Here is a 25,693-nt window from a genome sequence, read left to right as displayed (position 1 = left end):
TGAAAGTTCCAAGCCACCTTCTAGACAATCAGCAGATGTGCCCATTCACCAGCTAGAACCACCATACAATTATTATATATAATATATAATAATGTCAGCAAATCCATTTACCGTGCAGTTATTAAGGTTTCTTTTCAACTGTTCGTGATACAGTGATTTACCTTTCGGCATGTTGAAAAGAAAAGCTCCTCAATGTGTTTCAGATATTCATCCAGAACACTAGAGAAACTTTGATCCTTGTTTTTAGTGACTAGGAGGACAAGCACTTTCCCCTACAGTAAAACATAGTACAGTACAGTAGTACCTCGGGTTAAGAACTTACCGGTAATTCATTGTGGAGGTCTGTTCTTAACCTGAAACTGTTCTTAACCTGAAGCACCACTTTAGCTAATGGGGCCTCCTTTTGCTGCTGCTGCTGCTGCTGCGCCGCCGCTGCACGATTTCTGTTCTCATCTTGAAGCAAAGTTCTTAACCCAAGGTAATATTTCTGGGTTAGCAGAGTCTGTAACATGAAGCGTATGTAACCCGAGATACCACTGTACAAGGTATGTGGATTTGCCTTTGTCACTGTTGCTGTGTCATTCCTCAGTGAAGGGTTCTTCCCTTACAGCCAGGATAAATCCCTCCATTTTAAAAGGGAAAGTTTAAAAAACATTTTTTATTGGCTGTTTTATTTTCCACTATCAATGAAAGAAACTATTGACCAAAGCAACCAGAGCCATAATATGACAAAGTGTGTATCTTACCGGCATAGGCTGAATACATTTCTTCATCTGATTGATGTGATCTGGATTAAAAACAGTCAATACTTCTCTTGGCTAACAACTATTTCATGACAGTGATATACAGTACCTACTAGAACAATATACCTTTTGTAGACTGTTTTGTAAGTATATGTTATCATGAAGTTATATGATTTTCTAAATAACCACCAACATGAACTTTGTGCATTAGATATACACATTAGATGGCTGATTAGTTGAGTTTCCAAGGTTTGTTTTTTCATAAGCCGATCAGTGACACAAAAATGTTCCAAATTTGGCGTCTGCATCTGATGAGTCGATGACTCTTAAGCTAGCCTACTTATACATATAGAGCATTTTCAGTCCCCTGAAGTAATCATTTGTTTTTGTGGTAAGCAGAATATCTTCTAGATCTTCGGATATAATTTATACCTAAACGACGTTTTATATCATGTAGATATAACACTTCATACATTTTGCTACAAGAGCACATGAAAGTTTCACAATGCAGCAGAAAATAATTACCACCATCTAATCCATAGAATATTATAGTATATGAATAAATCACATTCATACCTCTTTTAAATCAGAACCAGTGAAGGCAATAAATGTCCTGTGTGAGTGTCTGGAGGTGGTTAGAGGATGGATGGCAGCTAATGGATTGAGGTTGAATCCCGACAAGACAGAAGTACTGTTTTGGGGGGACAGGGGGCGGGCCAGTGTGGGGAACTCCCTAGTCCTGAATGGGGTAATTGTGTCCCTGAAGGAGCAGGTGTGCAGCCTCGGAGTTATTTTGGACTCACAGCTGTCCATGGAGATGCAGGTCAATTCTGTGTCCAGGGCAGCTGTTTACCAGCTCCATCTGGTACACAGGCTGAGGCCCTACCTGCCTGTGGACTGTCTTACCAGAATGGTGCATGCTCTAGTTATCTCCCGCTTGGAGTACTGCAATGCCCTCTACATGGTCACCTTTGAAGGTGAACTACAACTAATCCAGAATGCGGGAGCTAGACTGATGACTGGGAGTGGCTGTCTAGACCATACAACACTGGTCCTAAAAGACCTACCTACATTGGCTCCCAGTATGTTTCAGGGCTCAATTAAAACTGTTGGTGCTGATCTTTAAAACCCTAAATGGCCTCGGTCCTGTATACCTGAAGAAGCGTCTCCACCCCCATTGTTCAGCCCGGACACTGAGGTCTAGCTCCAAGGACCTTCTGACTTCAAGAAGTGAGGTTACAGGGAACCAGGCAGAGGGCTTTCTTGGTAGTGGCGCCCGCCCGGTGGAACTACCTCCCATCAGATGTCAAGGAAATAAACAACTATCTGACTTTTGAAAGAAATCTGAAGGCAGCCCTGTATCAAGTCTGATGTTTTACAGTTTTTTAAATATGCTGTAAGCCGTCCAGAGTAGCTGGGGAAACCAAAATTATTATTATTATTAGCGCATAAACTATTGGCTTACAATATAAATCATACAGTGGACGCTTGGGTTGCGAACGTGATCCATGCCTAGGCTCAGCTTGGACATGCCTTCTCTTCTCCGTGAGGGAGGAAGTGAAGCTGTTTCTATTTCCTTTCCTTATTCTATTCTTACTATGTAATCCACCAACATGAACGTGTCTGAACTTGCTTCAACTTCAGACTGCAGGTATGGAACTATATGCTTTTTTTTGCACCTACTTGTGTTCTTCTTGCTGCTGCATGGAATAATGCATGAACCAGACCTTTGGATTTAGTAAGTAAACTGTTTTAAACTTACTTAACAGGGTGTGGTCTGTTCATTGCTAGAGGGGAGGCAAGCATTTTAAGGAGGACTAAATGGTATATGCAAAAAGATTTCACAACCTATCTTCAATGCAATGCTGCTGCTTAACTCTGAGAATGTTTTGAACTCTGATGGGGGCTCCTCTTCCACTGGAATGTAATAGAAATATTTCACATATCTACACCTGTGGTTTTTTGTTTTGCAGTTGGGAAGGAGATGCCCAAGAGGATCATTTTGGCTCTTCAACATTTGTTTCAGAAGTGTATCTTGCACTTTGCTATAAAATGCAACTGTTTGATGTGTTGTTTCTCAAACCAGCTTTGCACTGACTGGAATCCTTAAGCCACTCTTAATTTATCTCCAACCAAGCTGTGAGCACACTAAAGACATGTCCCCTGTCAACATCCCCTGGTGTGTATACTGAAATAAATCTGACACAAATGAAGCCATGCTGGTGTGAACAGCTATGAGGGAAAGAGATGTGAAATGCACCGAAAAAGCCCAACTTTACTGTACTCTAAGGTGGTAATGTGAACATACCCAAAGATGTGCAGGAAACACAGTGCCAAACCTCCATGCATTTTTATCTTGTTTCCTCCAGTCTTACATTTTTGTCCTCTCAACATCAAAAAATGTGACCCATGCTTTAAACGATGAAAGACATGAATAGAAATAATAAAGTGAGTTGTATTGAAATTTGAAGATAAAAAGATATTAAATATCAAATTATGTGAATCTTTTTTTACATATAAAAAGAATAAAATGCCTCTGATTAACATTTTAAGTGCAGGTGCTTTAAAGCTCAATACCTACTTTTAAAGAATATTTTAAGATGTTCCAAAGAGAATATGCAAATTGCTATAGATTTGAGTATGAATTGGTATAGTTTCATTGTCATAAATCAATGGTACAGAGCTATTCTTTGCATTTATTGATGGGACATACTCTAAAATCACTTGTTTTTTAGCTTGTTCAATGAGCTTCTAGTGACTCAAAATCTGTGCACCCAGTAATTGGTGTCAATATTCCACCTGCTAATATTTGTGACAAGAAACAAGAGGCAAACAGGCAAGATGCAATTACGCAAAACACTGAATATGTATAACGTCAAAAAAAGAAGAGACATTCAGAGATGCAGCCAGAGATACGCCATGCAATAATGTGCATTAAAAAATCAGTACAGATTTTAACACAAGTGCCATGAAGCAAAACAAATGAATTACATATATAATAAAATGACTGCCTACTTTAAGTTTTTATTTTTGCTCCTAATGCATTACTGGTTTTATTCTAGTCAAATCAAGGCCAGTATTTGGCCTTTCCTTCCATTAGGTTTTTATGCAGAGGTTGGATGCTCATTTTAATTGAGATTCCTGCACTGCAGGGGGTTGGACTAGAAGACAATACGATTTTATGATTCTATCTAAACTAGCGAGATGAAAGAAACTTGGGAAAGTATGTAGATGAGCTACAGAGTTCTTCACCTTTTCTGGGTTATCCAAGAGTGATATGGAAGGACTAGAAGACAATTGTGTCTTTTCTCATCTTACCCACCTGTAATGGTTTCTTTTAAGACTGAAGGCTTGAGCTTTTCCTCATTTGTTTGCTTCTATCAGTTCCACTTAGCAATAAGGGAATGCTATGTCAGCCTGCCACTGAAATATTGCCTGAAGCAAAAGGTGAGGCAAATTTGGAGTTTCCTTCTTCAGGGAAACATCGTAGGAATTTCAAGAGAAGACAGAATAGTTTATATAAGACTAGGGAAATTTCTTGCAGCAGAGAGGGTAGGGATCTGTTGTTTCCATGGGTGTCAGCTCCTATTGCCCAGATCAAAATCTGAACAAAAAAATGCAGTTTCTCCTAAAAGAAAACCACGGAGGAATTTTGAGGGAAGCAACTGTTTCAATAAGATGAGAAACATTTTAGTGCTCTGTCATAGGTTAGGGAAATAATCCCTACTAAACCTAGAATATAGGATTATTAGAGAACACACACACACCTTTTGTCATGGTTGGGGAACCTGTTGCCCTCCAGATGTTGCTGGAGCACAGCTGCCATTATCCTTGATCATTGCTGGCTGAGACTGATTGGGAGTTTGAGTTCAATAGTATCTGGAAGGCAACAGGTTATCCACCACTTCCCCCATTTAGATAGGGTGTTCCATGTACAGATCTGCTAATTTAGCATTACTCTTACCATGGCATTATAAGAAGGAATAGAACAGAGAATCAGGTTGGATCTATAATAAGTTATTTGCACTTGGTTCCCACTGAAATTAATAAGGACTGAGTTGGTCATGACTACCTTTTTTCATTTCCATGTGACTTGTGTGTCATTACCCTAGTCTAGATCCAACCTAGATCTGTGAACTGGAAGATGAGGTCCTTCTAAAACCACACACAGAAAACATGACTTGTACAATACTCTTGATCTCCCTCCTTGCAATTTCAGGTTAGGATGACGAGGGAAGTAGGGATGAAGTAACTTTTACAAACGAAGTAGTTATTAATGAATTACCTTTGCACAGGGGCATTCCACCCACCAATTTCTTTATTGGGGAGAAAGGAAAACTAGAATGATCCCAGTATATACTGGATTTCACCTGAAACTAATTTTAAATAGTTAGTACTAGCCAGGTTCTGATTTTAGATGGAAATTAAACAGTTTAAAAATAGAAAGTTGTTTGTGTTATTCCTCCAACAAAAACTAATAAAAGAAATTAAGATGATTTTTTTTAAAAAAAGAGTTACCCAATGATCCAAGTTATTCTTTGTCCTAGGATACTTAAAATAGGCACATCAATAAAGTGGGGGGGGGGGATTAATGAGGAGTTTAATGGCTTAAACACTAATTCTCCAGAAGATGAACACAAGCAAAGAGCTAAAAATAGCTAACTGGTATAAAGATACAAGTGAACTAGCAACTTAGGAAAAATACAGTATTGGGGCTAGTAATAATGAAAATTGCACACTGAGGATATGCGAAGTTATATGCAGAGAAACTCAGACAAAGCTGCTAAATACTAATGTATTTATGAACTAACTTCAAATTTCACATCTCCTCTTCTGCCATATCTCCTCTTTTCCAGGCTAAACATCTTGGTTGCCCTCCTTTGCACACGTTCCAGTTTGCCAACATCCTTCTTTAATTGTGTTGCCCAGAATTGGACGCAGTATTCTAGGTGTGGTCCGATCAAGGCAGAACAGAGTGGTACTATTACTTTCCTTGATCTGGACACTGTTCTTCTGTTGATGCAGCCTAGAATGGCATTAGCTTTTTTTGCTGCTACATCACACTGTTGACTCATGTTAAGCTTGTGGTTCACTAAGCCCCTAGATCCTTTTCACATGTACTACTAGTAAGGCAGGTGCTCCCCATCTTAAATTTATGCAGCTGGTTCTTCCTACTCAAGCGCAGAACCTTACATTTATCCCTATTGAAATCATGTGGTTATTTGGGCCCAGGGCTCCAATCTGTTAAGGTCACTTTGCATTTTGATTCTGTCCTCTGCGGCATTAGCTACAGCTCTCAGTTTGGTGTCATCTGATCCACCAAGCTCCGTCAAAAAAAAAAAAAAAAAAAGAGAAATGAGATTTGTCTGGCATGAGTTATTTTTGAGAAACATTTCTTCTGTAAGTGCTCACAGACTGACTATTGAATTATCTATTCTAGGGCCTTTCCTGTTATCGATGTCAAGCTCACCAGTATGAACTGCTTTGTTATGACCAGTAATAGACAGACTCATGTGTATTTAAGATGTAGGTTAGCAGCTGTTAATCCCTTGGAATTAGTTTGTGTGAAGAGATAATTAAACTAGGCATGCTGGTTAGTGTATTAGACACAGTAAAGGTAAAGGTAAAGGTAAAGGGACCCCTGACCATTAGGTCCAGTCGTGACCGACTCTGGGGTTGTGGCGCTCATCTCGCTTTATTGGCCAAGGGAGCCGGCGTACAGCTTCCGGGTCATGTGGCCAGCATGACTAAGTCGCTTCTGGCGAACCAGAGCAGCGCACGGAAACGCCGTTTACCTTCCCACTGGAGCGGTACCTATTTATCTACTTGCACTTTGACGTGCTTTCAAACTGCTAGGTTGGCAGGAGCAGGGACTGAGCAATGGGAGCTAACCCCGTCGCGGGGATTCGAACTGCCGACCTTCTGATCAGCAAGCCCTAGGCTCTGTGGTTTAACCTACAGCGCCACCCGCATCCCAATTAGACACAGTAATTTTAGCCAAATCAACAAATGTTAGTGAAGTGAGACAGATTTCTTTCTAGGGGGATGAACATCAAAGGAGGGATCTTCCCCTGGGTTATAAAAGAGACCAGACGTTAGGCTAGAGGTGGAGGAATGGAGTTGGAGTTAAGCAGAGTAGAACCCTGAAACTGGGTTGTGTCCTGCAGTGCAAGTTAGGCTGCAGAGAAAGGCTAGTGCTGGGCTTATGGTTGCTGCTGCTATGGAATAGGGTTTTGGGGTTCTTTTGCTGTGAGCCCCTCCACTGAAAGCTGCACGTTGCATATATGTGTTAAGAAACCATATATCATAAAGACACTGTAGTCTCCATTGTGCCTCATTCCCAAAGGAAATACTAACTCTAGGTGAGCCCGTCTGCAGACCCGGAATCATTTGCAGTCACTCGACAGAGATTGAGCTGGTGTGTAACACTGTGCTTGTTATCGCCTTTGCAAGCATTTCAAACAATTTGTATTTTAAAACATGCTCTTTCTTTTATCCATATATGGAAGATAAATCTACCAGGAGATGAATTGCCTGTGTATAATTTCTTAAAGTTCTCTCTTGCTTCAAATGTTTTGAAGATGGCTAGATTTAGCAACAATGAGTTCTAATCACAGTGACAATGATATCTTCTGCCAGCAACAATCATGCAAATATGTCAATGTTTACAAATCGGCAAGCCAGACATATGCACCACTGAAACCAATATCCCAGTACTATATTAAGCTCATTTCTTTTGTTCCTTCAAGTTATTTATAAATCACTGTGGTTTGGAGAGAGGACACATATTCAATCTATTGAAGATAAAAATGTGTCTTAAAACGAAAGACAGAGGGGAATCTATGTAGGCTTTATGCTTTTGGGTGGGGGGTGGGCGGGATGAGAAAAAGATGAACAACTAAATGAATCTCAGCTGCCTATCTTCAGCCCAAATATCAGAAGTCCCTGCTATAATTCCCATTCCTCACATTCCTCCCAAATATACTCCAGTTGAGGACTAGTGAGTGGAGGTCCCTCTTAATAAACTGCAAGATTTAGACTAGGTTAACTCCCCCCCTCCAAAAAAAACAACACCACACCACTTGCTATTCCCTTCTTCTATATATTTTTTTCCAAATGTAACACAAGATTAATAATCAAACCTTGGATTACAGAGTCAGTGGCTGCATGTTCATCACACCTTAAAAGTGCATGACCTCTCCCCTAATCCTGGGAACTGTAGTTTATCTTTCACCCTAGCTGTCTTTCCCATAGGGCTTAGTGGTGCGTTGTGCCAGGGTGCTGGCCTCTCAGGGGCGCCCCAGCAAGTGGGGGAGCTATGCAGCTTTGCCGGCGGCCTCCCCTTTCCCTGCACACCTGCCAGCTGCGCCCTGCCAATTATATGGCTGGCGGGCACTCAGCTTTCCTCCCAAGCCTCTGCAGCGATCACTCTCCTCCCGAGGAGGCTTGGGAAGGGTGCAACTTCACTCCCAAGCCTCTGTGAGGATCGCTCTCCTGAAGCGGCATGGGGAGAGTTGTGCCCCCCAGATGGCTGGCAGTGCGCAGCTACGGCCACCCCAACACTATCCAAGGTAATCTGGGGGCGCTGGGTGGATATTTGCACCCTGGCACCGCATCTGCTAAAGACAGCCCTGCCTTTCACAGAGCTGCAATTCCCAGAATGCTTAACAGCAGTTCCCAGGATGCTCTGGGGCAAGTCATGTATGGTATGTATGCAGCCAGTCCCTCATTATCATATCACAGTAAAACAAATATGAAAAAGCTTCACTGCAACTTTTACAGGATCGAAGTTCCAGCTGCCATTAAATAAGAGAGTCCCTCCCAAATCACCTCTGGAGGCTAGGGTCCACCCCAATTAGCTTTAATTTTATTAGCGAATACTATTTCCCCAGAAATGTAGCCTGCTCTCTATCACTCTCTCTACCCTTAGCCAGTCCAACGGTTGTGTCACTTTTTAGCCAGAGAAATTTTCCAAACTCTATTAAACTATGGTCACTAATTATTCATAAAGCTAGGAGGCAGCATTCTTTAAATGAAACCATACCTTTGGATTTAAGGCATGGTATAAATTAGGAGAGTCCGTATTTTTCTGCTATAAGGTTTGTGTGTAATTTCCCCAAAATACTGGGGAAGAAAATCTTCTGTCCTTTGTAAGGCATAAAACTGACAATTTGTTAATTAAACATTCCAAGTGATTGGGAAGATTGGGAAAATGTAAATTGATACATCAAATAAGCAGAAAAAGAGTTAAAAACCAGTCATTGGGTGTTGGCCTATTATCATTTTGACTTTCTGAATCATGTTGACAATGAGACTCAAGCATATATTTTTCCATCAAGCCTCCTGTTCAACAATATCAGAAAAACAGTTGGACAGCTTTTCCTGGAATTGGGGAACATGCATCTGAATCACTTAAATTTTCTAGATTTTCTCCCCCTCAGCCATCATCCATCAAACATGACAGTACGTGTGGCTTGCCAACAACTTGATATTCAATGGGAGTCTTTTTTTCTGAATGCTGTTTTCTAGCTCATCTGCCACCTCTAGCTTTAATTTTCAAATATTTGACACTTTCTTCTTTACTAATTCCAGTGCCATGAAACTAAACAGGATGGCATGTCTAATGTGACTGCAGAGTATTAGTCACAATGGATAATACAATTTAGAAAATCCGGTTATAGCTTTTCTTTGCAAGCAGAATTTTCTTCCCACTATTATATCTATATCTTCTACTGTCTATTTACTTCATTATCACTACAGATTTCTAATTATTCCCTAATGCCCTGGTTGAAAATAAATTGGGATTTTACATTGTTTAAAACTGCAACTTCATACCAATTTTAGTCTTGGGGTGTGTGTGTGTGGGTGTGTGTGTGTGTGTGAGAGAGAGAGAGAGAGAGAGAGAGAGAGAGAGCATGCTAAGTAAAAGTATGCAACCAGCTTGGAAAGACACTAAAAATAAATTTATTCCTATTCTTTGCAAATGAATGTGCTTACTATTTGATAATTCTGTGAGTCAGGAACCATGCACAGAGCAATCCTATACATGTCTACTCAATGTTCCATTCAATTCTATGATGTTTACTCTTGTGTTCAGTGGGTATAGTATTGCAGCCTAAATCCTGCAATGTAGTTTCACATAAGATCGGCATAAATAATTACATAAAGTGTCCTTCTCTTAACCACATTTCCTTCTACATTCTTCTCACTTTTTCAGTTTGCTTGCTATTTTCTTAGGAGGATATAAAATAAGGAGTCATCCAGCTAGGCATGGCCTTGATCAAATTACATGTGAACTTACACTTGAACATGCATCACTACAGAGTCATGATATTTCAGGATCTTGTGCCCAGAGTTAGAGCATACCACAGGGATGTTATACTGCACTTTAATTACTAAGAGGGATTGGTAACAGATCACCAAGTCCCAATCTGACTGAAATATAACTTTGTTTATTGTCACAAGGCACCAGAATAGTATTGGGAAAGCAAAATGTGCGGTTCTATCAAATGATTTTATATCCCTCTTTCTCTTAAGCTTCCCAGGATTCAGTCCACACCATTCAGCACAGTGCCCTGACCATTCAGAAAGACTTTTGGGGAGAAGGCTGGCCTTTTTTGTCCTATATATGCCATTGGAAGACATACCGGTATTTTATCTGGATCCAACTGCAGTTGTTTCACATATCTAAAGAATTCATGGTATTGGCAGAAGACATAGGGAAATCTTTCAAATGGTGAGCCAATTTAATTATGGATGGACAGACACACTGAGTCAAATTACCAAGTTGCCACTTTTTGTGGCTTCATCTACATGCCTACCTACTCACAGTTATGCTGCCCTTTTAAGCATATCATCAAGGATCCACAATACATACTCTCACATGTCGTGGGTGGTAAGCCTTTCCTTGCTTATAGACAACCTCCTAACAAAGACAGCTATTCATCGGCAACAGATCACATAACAGAGACACTGCAACAGGCATCAGGCCCTGCAAGAAAGCTGCTCTGCCCAAATCAATTCATACAACAATATTACAGGACCTAATAAATTTGGCAACTACATCAGGGATGTCCCATTCGCATACTATCACCAGCCAGCAATGCCTTTCTGTATTCTGCATAGGACAAACAGGCCAATCTCTACCCCAAATAATAAACGGACACAAATTTCATATCAGAAAGGGCAATATTCAGACAGCAGTGGGAGTACATTTCAACCTCTCAGAGCACAGTGTCACTGACTGTCATTTAAATAGCCATTTCTGGGGGGGAAACACAGAACTTCAAAGGGAGATTTATCACATGAAATGGTGGGATTACAATTTATCAAGAAATTCAGTTCTATCACCTGTAGCTACAACAGAGATAAAGGGCTTTCATCCCACTATTATTAATTTGTATTCATTTCAAACTCATGTAAAATACATATCTACAGGATGTACAGAATCTCAGTCCAAAGCAAAACAACATAATATAATAGATAAAATCAAGCAGAATATCTTAAAGGAAAAGAAATGCAGAAATGCAAAATACACATCATCTGTTAATTAGCTAGGATGTTTCTGTGACCATGAATACTGCTTTTTATATAATTTATTTTAAAATTATTTCCGACAACCCAAAAGAACAGTAGCAGGTTATTTATTATATCATACCATTTACCAAACAAAAAGTAGCATGCTGATATAAATCACAACATCCATATTTCCTGAGCTGGCATGAATAATGAGTGTTGGGCAGTACTGCTTTTTCAATCAACATGGGTAGTCCTATCTAGAGTGCATTCCAATTATCCAGTTTTGAGATTACCAATGAATGAATCACTGTAGCCAGGGTACCCTGTACAAGAATGGCTATGGTTAGTGTACCAGCTACAGCTGGTAAACAGTACTTCTAACCACTTATGATAGGCACCTGAGAAGCTGGCCGCCCTAGTGTTAGGGAGGGCATTCCATGTATGCAGTCTGCTGAGTTGGCATAACCATGTTCTAACAATCACAACCACAGAACCAGCCTCAGCCGGCTGCACCCACTACACCCTGCCTGAGTCCCAAGACCAGTTACTGTTAGCACATAACCAAAGAACAACTCCAAATATGGCTGCAGCCAATCGAAAATATACCTCGCTTAGGCACATGTTGTGTTTGTAACCAATCAGGACACTGTGTAGTAGAAAATCATATTTTTATGGAGTTCAGGGCTCGGTCTTTTGGAGTGATCCTGCCGAGCCTCTGTGCTGAAGCTTTGAATAAAACTTTTCAACCCTTCTACCCGTTGTCTTTTACTGGTGCAAAAAGGCAGCATAAAGGACTTGCGTCTGTAACACTTAACTACCTTTGCCTCCGATGACAAAGATGCATTCAAGAGCACCTACAAACAAATCTAGTCTTTCAGAGGAACTGCATTCCCATCCAGGACAGTCAACCTCCCACATACAAGAATCATCTACCAACGGTGGCTCCATCTTCCTGGTGTTCAAACTCAGTTTATTGCCCCCACGGTGTTCAACACTGCACACAAACAACAGATCGAATCATGCACAGTGACTGTGGACTTATGCATTATGGAGAAATAGAGCTGTGTGTCATCAGTGTACACCAGCCACAATCTCAGCCAGATAAAGCAAGGAGGCTGTGAAATAGCAGAGTTGATATGTAACAGATTTGATAGCCTTTAAGGTGCCACAAGACTCTTTGCTGTTTTTACTAAAGCTCAGTTTTCTGAAACCCAGTTGCTCAATTTTATGATAGTGCCACATTTTCAAATTTACTATCTATTTATTTACTTATTTTTACTTTTATTCTGCTCTATGCTGAAATTCTCAAGACAAGCTGGAAAACCAATATGTTTGGAGAGTGAAATGTTTCTATTGTAACAAAGTCTACCTAACAATGTTTCTACCTACCAAAGTCAGCAGACAATTAAAATTCTCATGTTCAATTTATTGCATCGTAAGTCTTCAAGTCTATTCACTTTCTTTCCTTTGATACACAGCCTAGAGTCTGTATCGTCATCTCACAGCCCAATATCGCCACCCTCAATATTGTGCCTTAGGCCAATGAAAACCTATGCATAAATCACCAACATTTATCCAACGCATTGAATATTTGAAGGCTTTGCATATTCCCAAGATGATATGTATAAATACTCAGCATGGGTAACCTAGTGAAAAAAATGTGATATTAGAAACCATAAGTTTCTAGCTGGATCAATACCATAAAACCTTAACTTAGTCTAATTAAATCTCAATTCTCCTGAAAATATCTGCAATGGAAAAGAAAATGTGGCTTGCAAGGCTTCAGGTTTTGTTCAAAATGCACCGCTGAAATCTCTGAGAAGCTGTCATGAGCAGCAGTAGTCTGTTAGTACAAGGAGCCAACGAGCCAAAAGGGAAATTTCATTTCCCCCAGACCTCTGCTGTCAGGATACTGCCATGACAGCAGCATCAATCAATTTGAAACATCAAATATAGGCCATTCTACAACAGCTACTTTTTACCCATCCTAGCCAGGAGTGCCAACTTGAATAAAATATTGGGGGGGAGGCAGGTAGGCCCCACCCTGCATAATTAATCACATGAAGCAGTGCACGCACACCATCTGAATGAGAATGTCTATCAAGTTTGGGGGGCAGTCCCCTCAAATATTTTATGGGGGGGGGGGGAGATGCCTCAGCCTCTAGGAGTTGGCTCCTAAGATCCTAACTCACCACGTAAAGTTAAGTGCACGGGACAACTGCCACCAGAGCCCAGACTAATTTCTCAGTAATGAAAATGCAGTCCTAATACTTCTACATGAAATAATGATTTGTTTTTATTAAATCCTGAGCCTTCAATTAAATGCTGGTGCATTCTGCAGGTGAGCTTTCAAAGCCTCTTTCTAAAACTTTTAAAAAGTCCCTTTAAAAGCAGTACTAGTTTTACAAGCTCAAGAAATGTCAAAAATATGATTCTTAATTGTTTTGTAAAATTTGTTTTGCAAAATTCTCAACTCAGCTGTAATCTACATTTCACATAGCATTTTCATTATTGCTGGAACGGAGAAGTCACTATGAACCATGTATGAGTCTTGTTTTCTCTAGGGACAAATATAATGACTTCAAAATCAAAAAGTTTCTTACAGTCTGTACATAGCTTTCTTTCACTGCAAATAATTTAGTCATCCACTATTTTACTCTTCATTAATAGACTCTCAATTTTTCTATGATCACAGTGACATCATATATTTTAACATCTGTTTACAATAAAAGCAGACCCTTTAAGCCAATCTTACCAAGAAACACTTCTGAAACAATGTCTGACTCAATTCTGCAATCAAGGCTATTCATTTAAAAAATAATATTCATGCATACTCTTCTGTAAACAAAGATGACAATAATGACAAATTGTTGACCATCCCATCACAAGCCTGTTCACACATCAGCACTGCTAAATTATCATCTTCAGTACAAGCTATTACTATAAAAGAGGAAAAAGCAAAGCCATTTCAGGGAAAAACTATGCACTACCATCAAATCCCAATGGCGATAAATTCCTAGTCAAAGAACCACTGAGCCTTGGGTGCTGATTGGAAGGTCAGCGGTTCAAAACTCTGTGACGGGGTGAGCTCCCATTGCTCGGTCCCTGCTCCTGCCAACCTAGCAGTTCGAAAGCACACCAAAGTGCAAGTAGATAAATAGGTACCGCTCCAGCGGGAAGGTAAACGGTGTTTCTGTGCACTGCTCTGGTTGTGCCAGAAGCAGCTTAGTCATGCTGGCCACATGACCCGGAAGCTGTATGCCGGCTCCCTCGGCCAATAAAGCGAGATGAGTGCCGCAACCCCAGAGTCATTTGTGACTGGACTTAACTGTCAGGGGTCCTTTACCTTTACCTTTTTACCATCAAATCCCAATGGTGATAAATTTGTAGTCAAAGACCACTGATGGTCAAAAATGGAAATCCAACACTTTTGGATAGCAGTCCTACAAAATGTATGTAACATAACTAAACAGATATTGGAACCCACACCAGAATTGGCCCTATTAAATATCTTCCAAGACAATAATGCTCACTTGCACCATAAAGAGCTTATAACCCACCTACTATCAGAGGCCAGAAACATCATAGTTAGACCCTGGAAGACTTGTCTGGAGTAAGCATGGACCATTGGTACCAAATTGTATGGAATACGGTCTTATTAGAAAAGTTAACTGAAAAACTAAAACTGACATGAGGACAAAAGAAAGAGGACACCTTCAACCCGGCATGGCTCCCTTTTATTACACACACAGCTCAAACTGACAATGATAGCAGGGATCTACTACCAGCATTCAGATCAATACGGCTAACTTGACCCAATATTCCATACCCCCTTTCCGCAAACACAAACAAATCTCACTATGGTTATTCAAAGGCAATTAAAGGCAAACAAGCATACCCTGCCCCCCCCCCAATTTTCTCTCATCACCAATATAAACCAACAAATATACAGAAAGAGAACCTACACAATTGACACCGACATGAAAACCCCACATACATACCAAGTTGAGAAAACAAGATAGTGTGTAAGTTTACCATTCACCCTCTACCCTCTTCCCCTACCTATGGAATCTTATTGTCTTACATTGTACATTGAACGTGACCAACATACTTTATAATCTGATAAAAAAGAGAGAGATATTGCATGTTCTTTATAGCTAATGAAAATCTTTAATATTTTTTCTTTTTTTAAAGTCACCCTTAAAATGAACACATACATTTGATTCTGAATGCAAAAGGGGAGATTTTCTTACCTTAGCAAACTGTGCATTTACCCATTTTGTGAATGTTTTCTTTTGAACATCTTCCCTTTCATCTGTAAAAAAGAAAATACAGTTCTGTTAACGTTGCTGACTAAAGGCTTAGCTTGTCTTTGGCTAGTGACAAATGTTATTTATGATAAACAGGGCACAAGGACACAAACTGTTTTATAGTCTAATTCAAAAGTGTGGGATAGTTAATATAGTTATTATCTAATGCAATGGACAAAACAATTGTGTTGCAGATAAACCATTTCATCTACATTCAGTTTGAAAGCAGCAGGCTTTCCAGTGCAGGCTTAGTCTTGCCACAGAAACAATAGCATGTTTTTGTTTCATTTTAGGTGGTGTGTGTCTTTTGAGTGCTTGAAAGGTCAAGTGCACATGTATCTCCAACTCTCTGCAAAAACTCAGGCTTAGCTAATAAAAATAAAACCACCCCCTAACCTCTTGGTGAGGGTGGGCATAGAGAAGGGCTCAGAGGACAAGTACAGAGTCCAGGTGAGTTCATATTGGGAGAGGCAGTCCTTAAGGGCGGGATTTCTACACGTTGCATGCTGAGGTCCCCAAAACAACCCCTACCCCAATAACTCACACATCACACATAATTTTTGTTTAAGGTTTTTGGCATAATTTTGGCCACAACTTTATTAAAATGCAAATTGTGAGTGGTTGCTTAGGCATTGGTTATGACTATCTGTCCCCCCCGCCTTGGGGGACAGCACTGACTCCCGGATTCCAGTGAGAGCCAGTGTGGAGGAACAAGATCAGGGATAACTGGAGCTGTGACACAGACCCTCAGCTTCTCCCCGCATGCTCCTAGGGGCATACGCGGCCCAAACCCGATTCCAGGGGTTTGGACGAAAGGATGGTAAGCCCCTGAATTCCTTTAATGGAATTCCCGTGCAGCAGCAGCACTGGAGGGGCAGGCACAGCCAATCCATACCCCTCCACCAACCAATTTAAACCAGTGCCTAACCGCCAACCTTACAAGTTGTGACGATTTGCTACGCAGTAGGCAAAAACCAATTGGCACACACTAATCAGCCAAAAGGAAAAATTCCTACCAGGCGCCCGCACCAATGCCGACGACCCCATGACAGGCATAGCAAGGTCAAAGCACAAGCCCAATCAAGGGAGGGCGGGCAGGTGATCCGGTGCCCACAGCAAAAGAGAAAGGAACATGCTGTGAGCCTTGTTTAAATAACTTCTGTTCCCACCCCTAAATTGGCAACATCAAATTTACCCCAGTAACACCAACCACCAATCCGATCCAAGCCCCTTCAATCTATCCTGCCTGGCAACCATGGGGTGCTTTGCTCGGCCCCATCCGCAACACGTGCTCTCCTTTAATGAGAACACGCTTTGCTGGACAAGAACTCCCATAATACCTGACCATTGCCCATGTTGGCTGGGGTGGATGTAGAAATTCTTTTTGACATTTGTGTTGCTTTCATAGAAAATCAAACAGGGATATTAAATAATACAAGTGGAACATGCAACAAAATGTTGCAATGCAGGGTGCTTCCTGCTTGGGATTCCAGTTGCTGTTCTACCTTCATCTCTTGGCGGTTTTCCATTTTCAACATACAGCCCAGTGTTCCAGACACACTAAACATATTAGATTGTCATTGGGCTATTTGAGTGGCACCCCTAAACTTTACGTACTTCTGCAAATATCCAAAGCACAAATCTGTTGATATCTCTCTCCTCTGTATGTGTGGCACCATTTCACTTATATAAAGATATGGCAGACAACAAAGATTACTAATAACATATGATTTGTATCTCGTACTCTAAGACAACAGTACCCTTTTGTCTAATTGAGCATTTCTTTGGATCTCTGTAAAATGGCTGGCTTAAAATGTCAACAGAGGCTTTTCTTTTCTTATTTCAGCAATTCAAGCTATTCAGTTTTAGACTACAATCAAGACAATCTTTTTAAAACCTCTTGGAGTTTTTTAAAATTAAACATTACATCAAAAAACAGCAGTTTTGCAGGTCGCAGTTCATAGAGAATTTTCTTTAGGAGAGAAATGATAGCATCAAACTAATGGAAGCAATCACAGAGGAAAGGGACGATTCCGAGAGTTAATCAGGGGATGCAGAGTAACAGATGCACAAGTGGCCAAAGATAAGGATGCTTGGTAATATGCAATCAGCCTTCAGTAGATCAAAAATTAATGATGAGTGGTTACCAAAAATTTCCACAGATATGTGATATTTCACATTTGCGACCTTCAACTTCATTGTGAAATCTTTGTATTTTCCACACTTTTGGAAAATACTCCAGGATTCTCTCTTGAATAGACTAGTGTGAGTCTTTCATTGAACCTGAAGGGAAACCAAACAGCTTACAGGTCACTCTAAAAACAAAGCAAGAAAGCTTTGAAACCTACTATGATGGATTGAACTATGATCAGGCGCACCAACTCTATTTGGCTGTGGCCCCCGCAATGTCCGCTCAGGCCCCACAATCTTGAGGGGGCAGAGAAGGCCTAGCACTATGTTACCCCATGCTGTGCAGAGTTGAGAGACACAAATGGACCAGTGTGGCCTGCTGTGTGAATATCAGAGCGGGAGGAGGCCTGACCAGCCTCTCCTGATGCAACAGTTGTCACACACAACGCATGCCAATGCGCAACACACTTGACATCATGCGCGCGCAAACAATGCTTGCACGATGTCATCCCCCCCCAAAATGTCAGGTGCAACACATCGCCTGCGACTATGATGAAGCAACAGGGAATATGATGGTCTCATTCTCCTTCTATCGCAAGCTGGGGGGGGGGTCATGCATGCATGCATGCAAAGGGGGCGAAGGTCCCGCTGCAAACAATGGGCCCGAGCGGGAAGAAATTCCGGAGTAAGCCTCAGCTGGCCCGTTACCTCGGCAACTCCATGGACCTGAGCACCTTCGATTTCCGGACGGGAAAGATGCTCATGAGTAAAGTGAACAAGAACAGGCAGCGGATGCGTTACGACTGCTCCAGCCAGGCCAAGGGCAAACCGGACCTGAACACGGCGCTCCCCGTCCGGCAGACGGCGTCGATCTTCAAGCAGCCCGTCACCAAAATCACAAACCACCCAAACAATAAAGTCAAGACGGACCCCCAAAAGGCAGTCGACCAACCCCGCTAGCTCTTCTGGGAGAAGAAGCTCAGCGGCCTGAACGCCTTCGATATCGCAGAGGAGTTGGTGAAGACCATGGACCTCCCGAAAGGTTTGCAAGGCGTGGGGCCCGGCTGCACCGACGAGACCCTCCTCTCCGCCATCGCCAGCGCCCTGCACACCAGCACTATGCCCATCACCGGACAGCTCTTGGCCGCCGTGGAGAAGAACCCCGGGGTCTGGCTCAACACCTCCCAGCCCCTCTGCAAAGCCTTCATGGTGACCGACGAGGACATCAGGAAACAGGAAGAACTCGTTCAGCAAGTGCGAAAGAGGCTGGAAGAAGCTCTGATGGCGGACATGCTCGCTCACGTAGAGGAGATTGCGCGGGACGGCGAGGCGCCCGAGGAGAAGGACCTGGGGGACGAAGACGGGGAGGAAGAGGAGGAGGAAGAGGACGTGGATCGCGGGACGGAGGTGGAGAGCGTATAGTCCAGGGAGTCCCTCTTGAGAATCCTAGCCTTTCCTCGCCCCGCGAAGAGGCGAGCTTGCCGTCGGACAGCGTCGCATGTCGTCTCCGCAGGCACCTGGAGATGCCTTCAGCCTCCGGTCGTCTTCAGCCTTTATTTGCTGGACACTCGAGAATCCAGTGGCTCAGTAGAACCTGGGTAGCTTGAAGATGGACTTTACGCAAACTCTTTCTCTCTCTCCTCTCTCAACCCACCACCCCCCAATTGTCATTTCCTCAAGTGTTGACAGGGAAGGAACGCAGAGAAACTGCAATTGTTAACTGCTCCGTCTTTCATTTCCAGGGCGCAGCGAAGCAATTTGAGCCTGCTTCCCTGGTTCTCGGTTTTTTATTATTAGGTAGCACACAAGTACCCAAACTTTACGTCCTCTTTCGGCTTAAGGTAGAGGCGCCGTTTCTAAATGGGGACCACCTGTCCCGTACTTGGCTTTTTTGCTCCAGTTGTAGATAATCCTTCCTTCTGCGAAATCTCGGTATGGGATTTGTGTGTGCGTTTGTGTGTTTTCATCTTAACTTTTCCAGACTGTCCGGTCCTCCCAGAGGTGTAACGGGGGGGTTCCTTCCCATTTGAGGGGAACGGTGACCGTCTCGGGGACCCCTAAAGTTTCCAGCCGTTTGTGTGGATCTCTCGAAAGTGCAGACATTTGGGGTTACACACACAAAAGTCCATTTATCCAGTGGAGGGGGGGGGGCCTTTCGGAGAAAACTTTTGTAAGCTTAAAGGTGCTGTATCATTTGTGTGTTTTTCACGACCGTGCATTGCAAGGAGGAGGAGGGCATATACTGACCTCCCCAAATCCGTTTTACTAGATTCAAATCATTTGTTTTTGGGCGGCAGGTGTGGCCTTTTGCTCGTCTCACGCAATTAAAAGCGATAGATTGAAAGCGGCGCGTGTCCTCAGAAGAGGCGAGCTGAACTGATCTGGTTTTGCAACGATTGCAGAGTCTGGCTTATTAGGCGTGTTCAGCATCGTACACCCCACAACACAAAGCTGTCCCCAAATCAGACTTGCTTGGAATTAGCGCAGCCCTTGCCTGAGGAGCCGGCACGTCGCCGTGCAAAGACCTGCGAGTTTTAATTGCACTGTTGCCATGCAGAAATCTGGGTTTTAATTGCACCGTTGCCGCACAGAAATCTGCAGGTTTTAATTCCACCGTTGCCGTGCAAAAATCTGTTGATTTAAATTCCACCACTGCCATGCAGAAATCTAGGTTTTAATCGCACTGTTGCCGTGCAAAACTCTGCAGGTTTAAATTGCACCGTTGCCATTCAGAAACCCGTGGCTTTTACTTTTACCCAGGCTTGTTCTGAACCTATTTAAACCATGTCTTTCTGGAGGCACACACAATGACAGGAACCTGTGACGGAAAATCCTGGCTTGTTTTCGCCGCCCGGGACCCATGCAGTTTTCGGTTTTGGGTCAGCGCAGCGGCACCTGCCCCCTGAATCCCATCTCCAGTGCCCCCCCACCTGCTAGCTCCACATTGGTGCTTCCAAACCAACATATGGGATTGTTTCTTTGGGGTGGGGGGAAACTGAGGCTCGGCTGCTTCTTGTGAAACCCTGCCCTTCACCTGGTTCACTGGCCATCCCTGCTACTGAATTTTGTCCATTTCGGATTTGTGTACGTTTGTCTTAATCCCAGAAGCACGGATTTTCACTCCGTTCCGAAGCAGTTTTTGAGACTCCCTTTTGGGTAGGGCATGTTAGGAGAGGCGAATTTATGGAGGGATTTGCCAGTTTTTTACCACACACAGATGCCTGTCTTTCTTTCCACCCTCCTTTTTTTTCTCACCTGCCTTTCCACCTTTTCAGGTAACTCCACACAAACCCTTTTCCTCTTAAGCTTTCGCCGGCAGTAAAAACAGCGCCAGCAAGCTTCTCTCTTTCCCTCCGATGTTGCTGTGGCAAAAACCTCGTTCCTGCCGCACAGACAACTTATTTTTGCGGTGTCTCGTCACAACCCGGCGGTCTCTGCCCGAAGCGAGTTTCTTTTATTCCTCAAAGCGACTTTTGTATTCTCCTTCTATCTTAGCTAGTCTTTTTTTTTAAAAAAAGGTAATTTTATTAAAGATTTTATTGGCTTACAAAAGTATGTACAATGTCTCTTTTTTCAAGTAATATTTTTACAGATCAGTTTTGTTGAGACATTAGGAAGAAAAGGGGGAAAGAGGTGGAAGGGGGAAAGGTGAGTGGAGGTGGGATCGGGTGGCGAAGTTTCTATTTTATTTAATATATGTGGGGTTTTGTGTCAGCGTTGCTTGTGCAGGTTCTCTGCTATCCACTTGTGTTCCTTTGGTGGTGAGAGAGGTTGGGGTTGGCCTAGGGTATGGTTCTTTGTTTGTGATTGGCTGTAGTGATCTTTGTTTTCATGTGTGAGTGGGGTGGGTGGGTGTTTTGGCTCAGGTTAGCCATATTGATTTGTATGCTGTTGGTGGATTTTTGCCATTGTCTTGTTGGGCTGTGTGTGTGATAAAGGAGAGCCATACCGTGGTGAAGTTAGCTAGTCATGTTATGTCATATAAGTGTCAAACAAACCTATCATGAAATTCCTTATTTTGATGGATTTATTTTCAATGCAGTGCTCGTGGCCCTCCAGATTTAGGTGATTACTGAGGCTCTGTATTAGATCTAGGGGCATCACAGTCCTAGGATATTAAAGAAATGAGTAAAGGTAAAGGGACCCCTGACCATTAGGTCCAGTCGTGGCCGACTCTGGGGTTGCGGCGCTCATTTCGCTTTATTGGCCGAGGGAGCAGGCGTAAGCTTCTGGGTCATGTGGCCAGCATGAATAAGCCGCTTCTGGCGAACCAGAGCAGCGCACGGAAACGCCGTTTACCTTCCTGCCGGAGCGGTACTTATTTATCTACTTGCACTTTGATGTGCTTTCGAACTGCTAGGTTGGCAGGAGGAAGAAATGAGTAGCTTTCTGTAATTTGCATGGCTAACAGAGTGACTCCTCTCCAAGTTTTACCCCAACCCTCAGAACAGACTAAGGCAGCATGTTGAGCAGGGCGGGGAGAAAAAGAGGAGAAATTCTTCTGCAGACTGATTGCCCTTAACACTGCTTTGAATAGAACCCAAAGCACTACAATAGTCCAATCTTGACATTACCAGGGTATTGATATCTGTCTAGTGAAGGTGACAGCTGTTGCATCAACCTAAGCTAGCACTGTTCTCTGAAAAAAACTGAAGGGATCTTTTTAGTACAAAGAGGAACTTTAAAAGAAAACCAAAGTATATATCTTATATTCTTCTTTGGGTACTTAGTAACCTTTTACAGCTATCATGCACTTAATTTATGCTCATTATGCTGATTTTTGAGTGAATGAAGTTTCATGATGGGTACACTTAAGACTTCAATAATATGTAAAAACCCAAGATCTTTCATTCCCTTTTTGGAAGAGTTAAGCGCACAAAGAAATGGCAGCTGAAACCTGAAGAAAATAAGACCTTATTTCATGCTACACTATCTTATTAGAAAAAGCTTGGCAACAGCACTAACAATGTCAGTGCCATGACAGTACCAATTGTTCCAGTACAGTTTCTTGGTGGAAAAGACTGCATTGCAATATTAGCTGTGCTGTTCACGTATTAGTCAAATTAAATAAAGTCAACAAAAAGGACATAGGTTATTCTGTCTAACATTTTTTCCACTGTCATCAAACTCAACAAAAGATGCATTTTCAAATGAAATATTATTTGCAATACTATATCCAAATTATGTTCTATCTTTAAAAAATCCCTTGTACTGAATATTTGCTGCAAGAATATAAAAGAAGTCCTCAAAAGTAAGTGAAGAGTGAAAGAAAATTCACAAGTCTATTGATTTTGCTAGCCTTGTCATGTCAAGTAATTGTACATGGAAAACCCATCTTGCAATTTCTTATTTTGATGGATTGATTTTTAATGCAGTGTTCATGGAACTCTCTGTTCAGGTGATTACTGAGGCTCTGTATTAGATCTAGTGCCATCTCAGTCCTTGGATTCACATATTAAAGACAGAAATGAGTAGCCTTCTTTTACACTGTGACTCCTCTCCAATTTTCCCCCAAACGCATTCTCTAAGTACAAATTAAATTTATAGTACAGCTAAACCTATTAGTTAAAATTACTTTAAAAGCATATTCTGTGTGTTTTATTTCCTGCTGCTTTTAAAATCATTTACTGTCACCCATCAGCTTACAGCCAGTGTAGTGTAGTACCCAGAGAGTTGGACCAAAAACCACAAGATCAGGGTTCAAATCCCCAATTGGTCAGTCACTGCCCTTCAGCCTAACGTACAGGGTTCTTGCAGGGATTAAATGGCAAGGGGAAGAACCATGTATGCCACTAGGAGCTCCTTAGAGAAAAAGATGGGGCATAAAATGCCCTAAGTGCATAATGCACAATTAATAAAGTCACACACAATTTTAACACTACTCTGAGATTTACTATCAGGAAAACATGTCCAGGGTTACAAATTTAATTTCATAATGTAGAAAGACAACTGATAGGAGTTTATATAGCATCCTGTGTAATATTTCAGCAAAATATTACATAAATTGCATTTTATCATGTCCTATAAGACATGTGGTATCTTTCAATTACCACCCAATGTGAGTACCTGCAATTTGTTTATAAAAAATAAAAATAATATGTGAGAATCTAACAATAAAAATATTTCATTATACTTGGTAGCAATCTGAGCTAACTGATCAAGTTTCAGGTCTGGTTTGGGTGACAGAAACAGCTTCTGTCACCCTGCTGGATGATTACTCCAGGAGACATTAAGTGGCAGGACCTTGCTGGTTCTCCTGGACCTCTCAGTGGTTTTAAATCACTCAGCTCTACCTTTTTGTTTCCCTGTTCTGATTCCAGAGAGGCTGATGAAACCCTGAACAGATGAGGACAAACAAACTGAAATAAAAACTAAGCAAGACAGAGGTATTGTTGGTTGGTCCAGAAAGGGATTTAGCGCTGATATGTTTCTGACGTTGGACACATGCAACCCCATCTGGAGAAGTATGGCCTTGTCATATTGATACATGTGCTTGCCATACCCAAATTAGTCTACTGTACTGCGCTCAAAGTGGAGTTGCCTTTGAAAATGGTTCAAAACTCAGTTAGTTTTGGCTACCCAAGTCCTGATGGGGCTAAGACAATCAGCATTGGTGGCATCATTTTTACACCAGCAACACTGGTTTGGGTCCAAGCTTTTGACTGGACCACCTGTGCTCATATATACCTGCCCAGACATTAAAATCAGCATCAGAGGTCCTCCTCAAGTGTTCATCTCCTAGGTCAAGTAAGATGGGTAGCCATGAGGAAATGGGCTTTTGCTGTGGTGTCCGCACAGCTTTGGAATTCTCTCTCTTCTGAGGTTATGTCCTATTAGTACACTGCAGGGATTTTGGAAGGCTTTGAAAACATACCACATAATATTAAGCTTCAAAGTGTGATATTGCTTTAGTGGCTTAATTATACTGTTTTATTTTATTTTTACCCATTTGCAATAAATTGACAGCCTATCTACTGTGCACATATTGTGGGGGTTTTAAATGTTGTAAGGCACTTTGAATGGGCTTGGCAAGAAAAGCTTAAAAGTGCTGTTATGTTCAATAAAAATACATTCCAAAGTAAACCTGTTCCTGAATGTGGTGAGGAAACCTTCAGATTCACCCAGCTGATCTTCCATCCCAGATTCCCATTCACCAAATCAGAACCATCTTATGAAACGGCATCAAGGCCATCAATAAATGACAAATAAAATAAAGTGTCTATCTAGGGAATTTTGCTTTGGAATCTTTTCTCACATATCCCATAAAAGTCACTTAAGAGAAAAATTCCTAGGTTAAAATTACTCCTGTAGAAACTGGAAACTTGTAGTCTTTATCACTATGAAAAATGCCAAACTGCATGTATTACATTCAGAAGCTAGTAGAGTACAAAAGAGGCTTTTTGACTCTGTTGACAAAATGCAATGATCTCTGAAATGTGGGAATCCATTCAAAATTCCTTGAGCAAAGACCTTGTTCACTTAAAAATATATATGAAGTGGTAAATAATTTGATAGTGCAAAATCAATACTAAAAAAATAACAAAGCATTTGCATCAAGACAAGAAGAGTTATATTTGAACCTTAAAAAAATAATAATTTAGAAGCCCCAAGTTCATAGAAAACTGCATTAAATACTGGACACATGTCAATCTTGAGAAAATCCAATTATTGTGAATATACTAGTAGATAATGGAAGCCAGTGTTTTTCCAAATAACTTGGCTTTCTTTGTTCCTATCTAAAGTAATTAGCACACAGACAATTTTAGTTTGCTTGACTGACTCCCTATTTTCACTGTGTGTGACCCAATTAGTTTTTGCTACTTAATTTGAGCAGCCTCTATGACACGTATCAGTAGAAATGTTATCATTAATGAGGATATAATGCATGTAAACGGTAAAGAAACAAGGCACGTTTTTGCTTTGTACAATACACAAATACCCCATTTCTCACATTCTAGCCTGGCAGGGGATGGTGCTCAGTCTGAATTCTGG

General features: G+C 41.6%; 2 protein-coding genes across 22 annotated transcripts in view; one reads left to right on the top strand and one right to left on the bottom strand.

Annotated features, from left to right (window-relative positions):
• The window catches only part of DMD (dystrophin), a 984,302-nt gene that overhangs the window by 738,506 nt on the left and 220,103 nt on the right, over nucleotides 1–25,693 (bottom strand). For all 21 annotated transcript variants that reach the window (XM_083438913.1, XM_083438919.1, XM_083438923.1 and 18 more), the window contains exon 2: nucleotides 15,515–15,576. In XM_083438913.1, coding sequence (XP_083295039.1) covers nucleotides 15,515–15,576 — 62 coding nt within the window. The remainder of the gene's footprint in view (nucleotides 1–15,514; nucleotides 15,577–25,693) is intronic.
• On the top strand, nucleotides 18,326–20,230 carry LOC310676789 (methyl-CpG-binding domain protein 3-like). Its single transcript, XM_083438952.1, is given in 2 exon segments — nucleotides 18,326–18,658; nucleotides 18,662–20,230. Coding segments are annotated over 2 exon segments (762 nt in total). The 5' UTR covers nucleotides 18,326–18,358; the 3' UTR covers nucleotides 19,124–20,230.

This window comes from Podarcis tiliguerta (genome assembly GCF_965153285.1).
Source record: "Podarcis tiliguerta genome assembly, chromosome: 4".
NCBI classification, from domain to species: Eukaryota; Metazoa; Chordata; class Lepidosauria; order Squamata; family Lacertidae; genus Podarcis; species Podarcis tiliguerta.
Note: the sequence above shows the minus strand (reverse complement) of the source record. Positions and strands in the feature narration are given on the sequence as shown.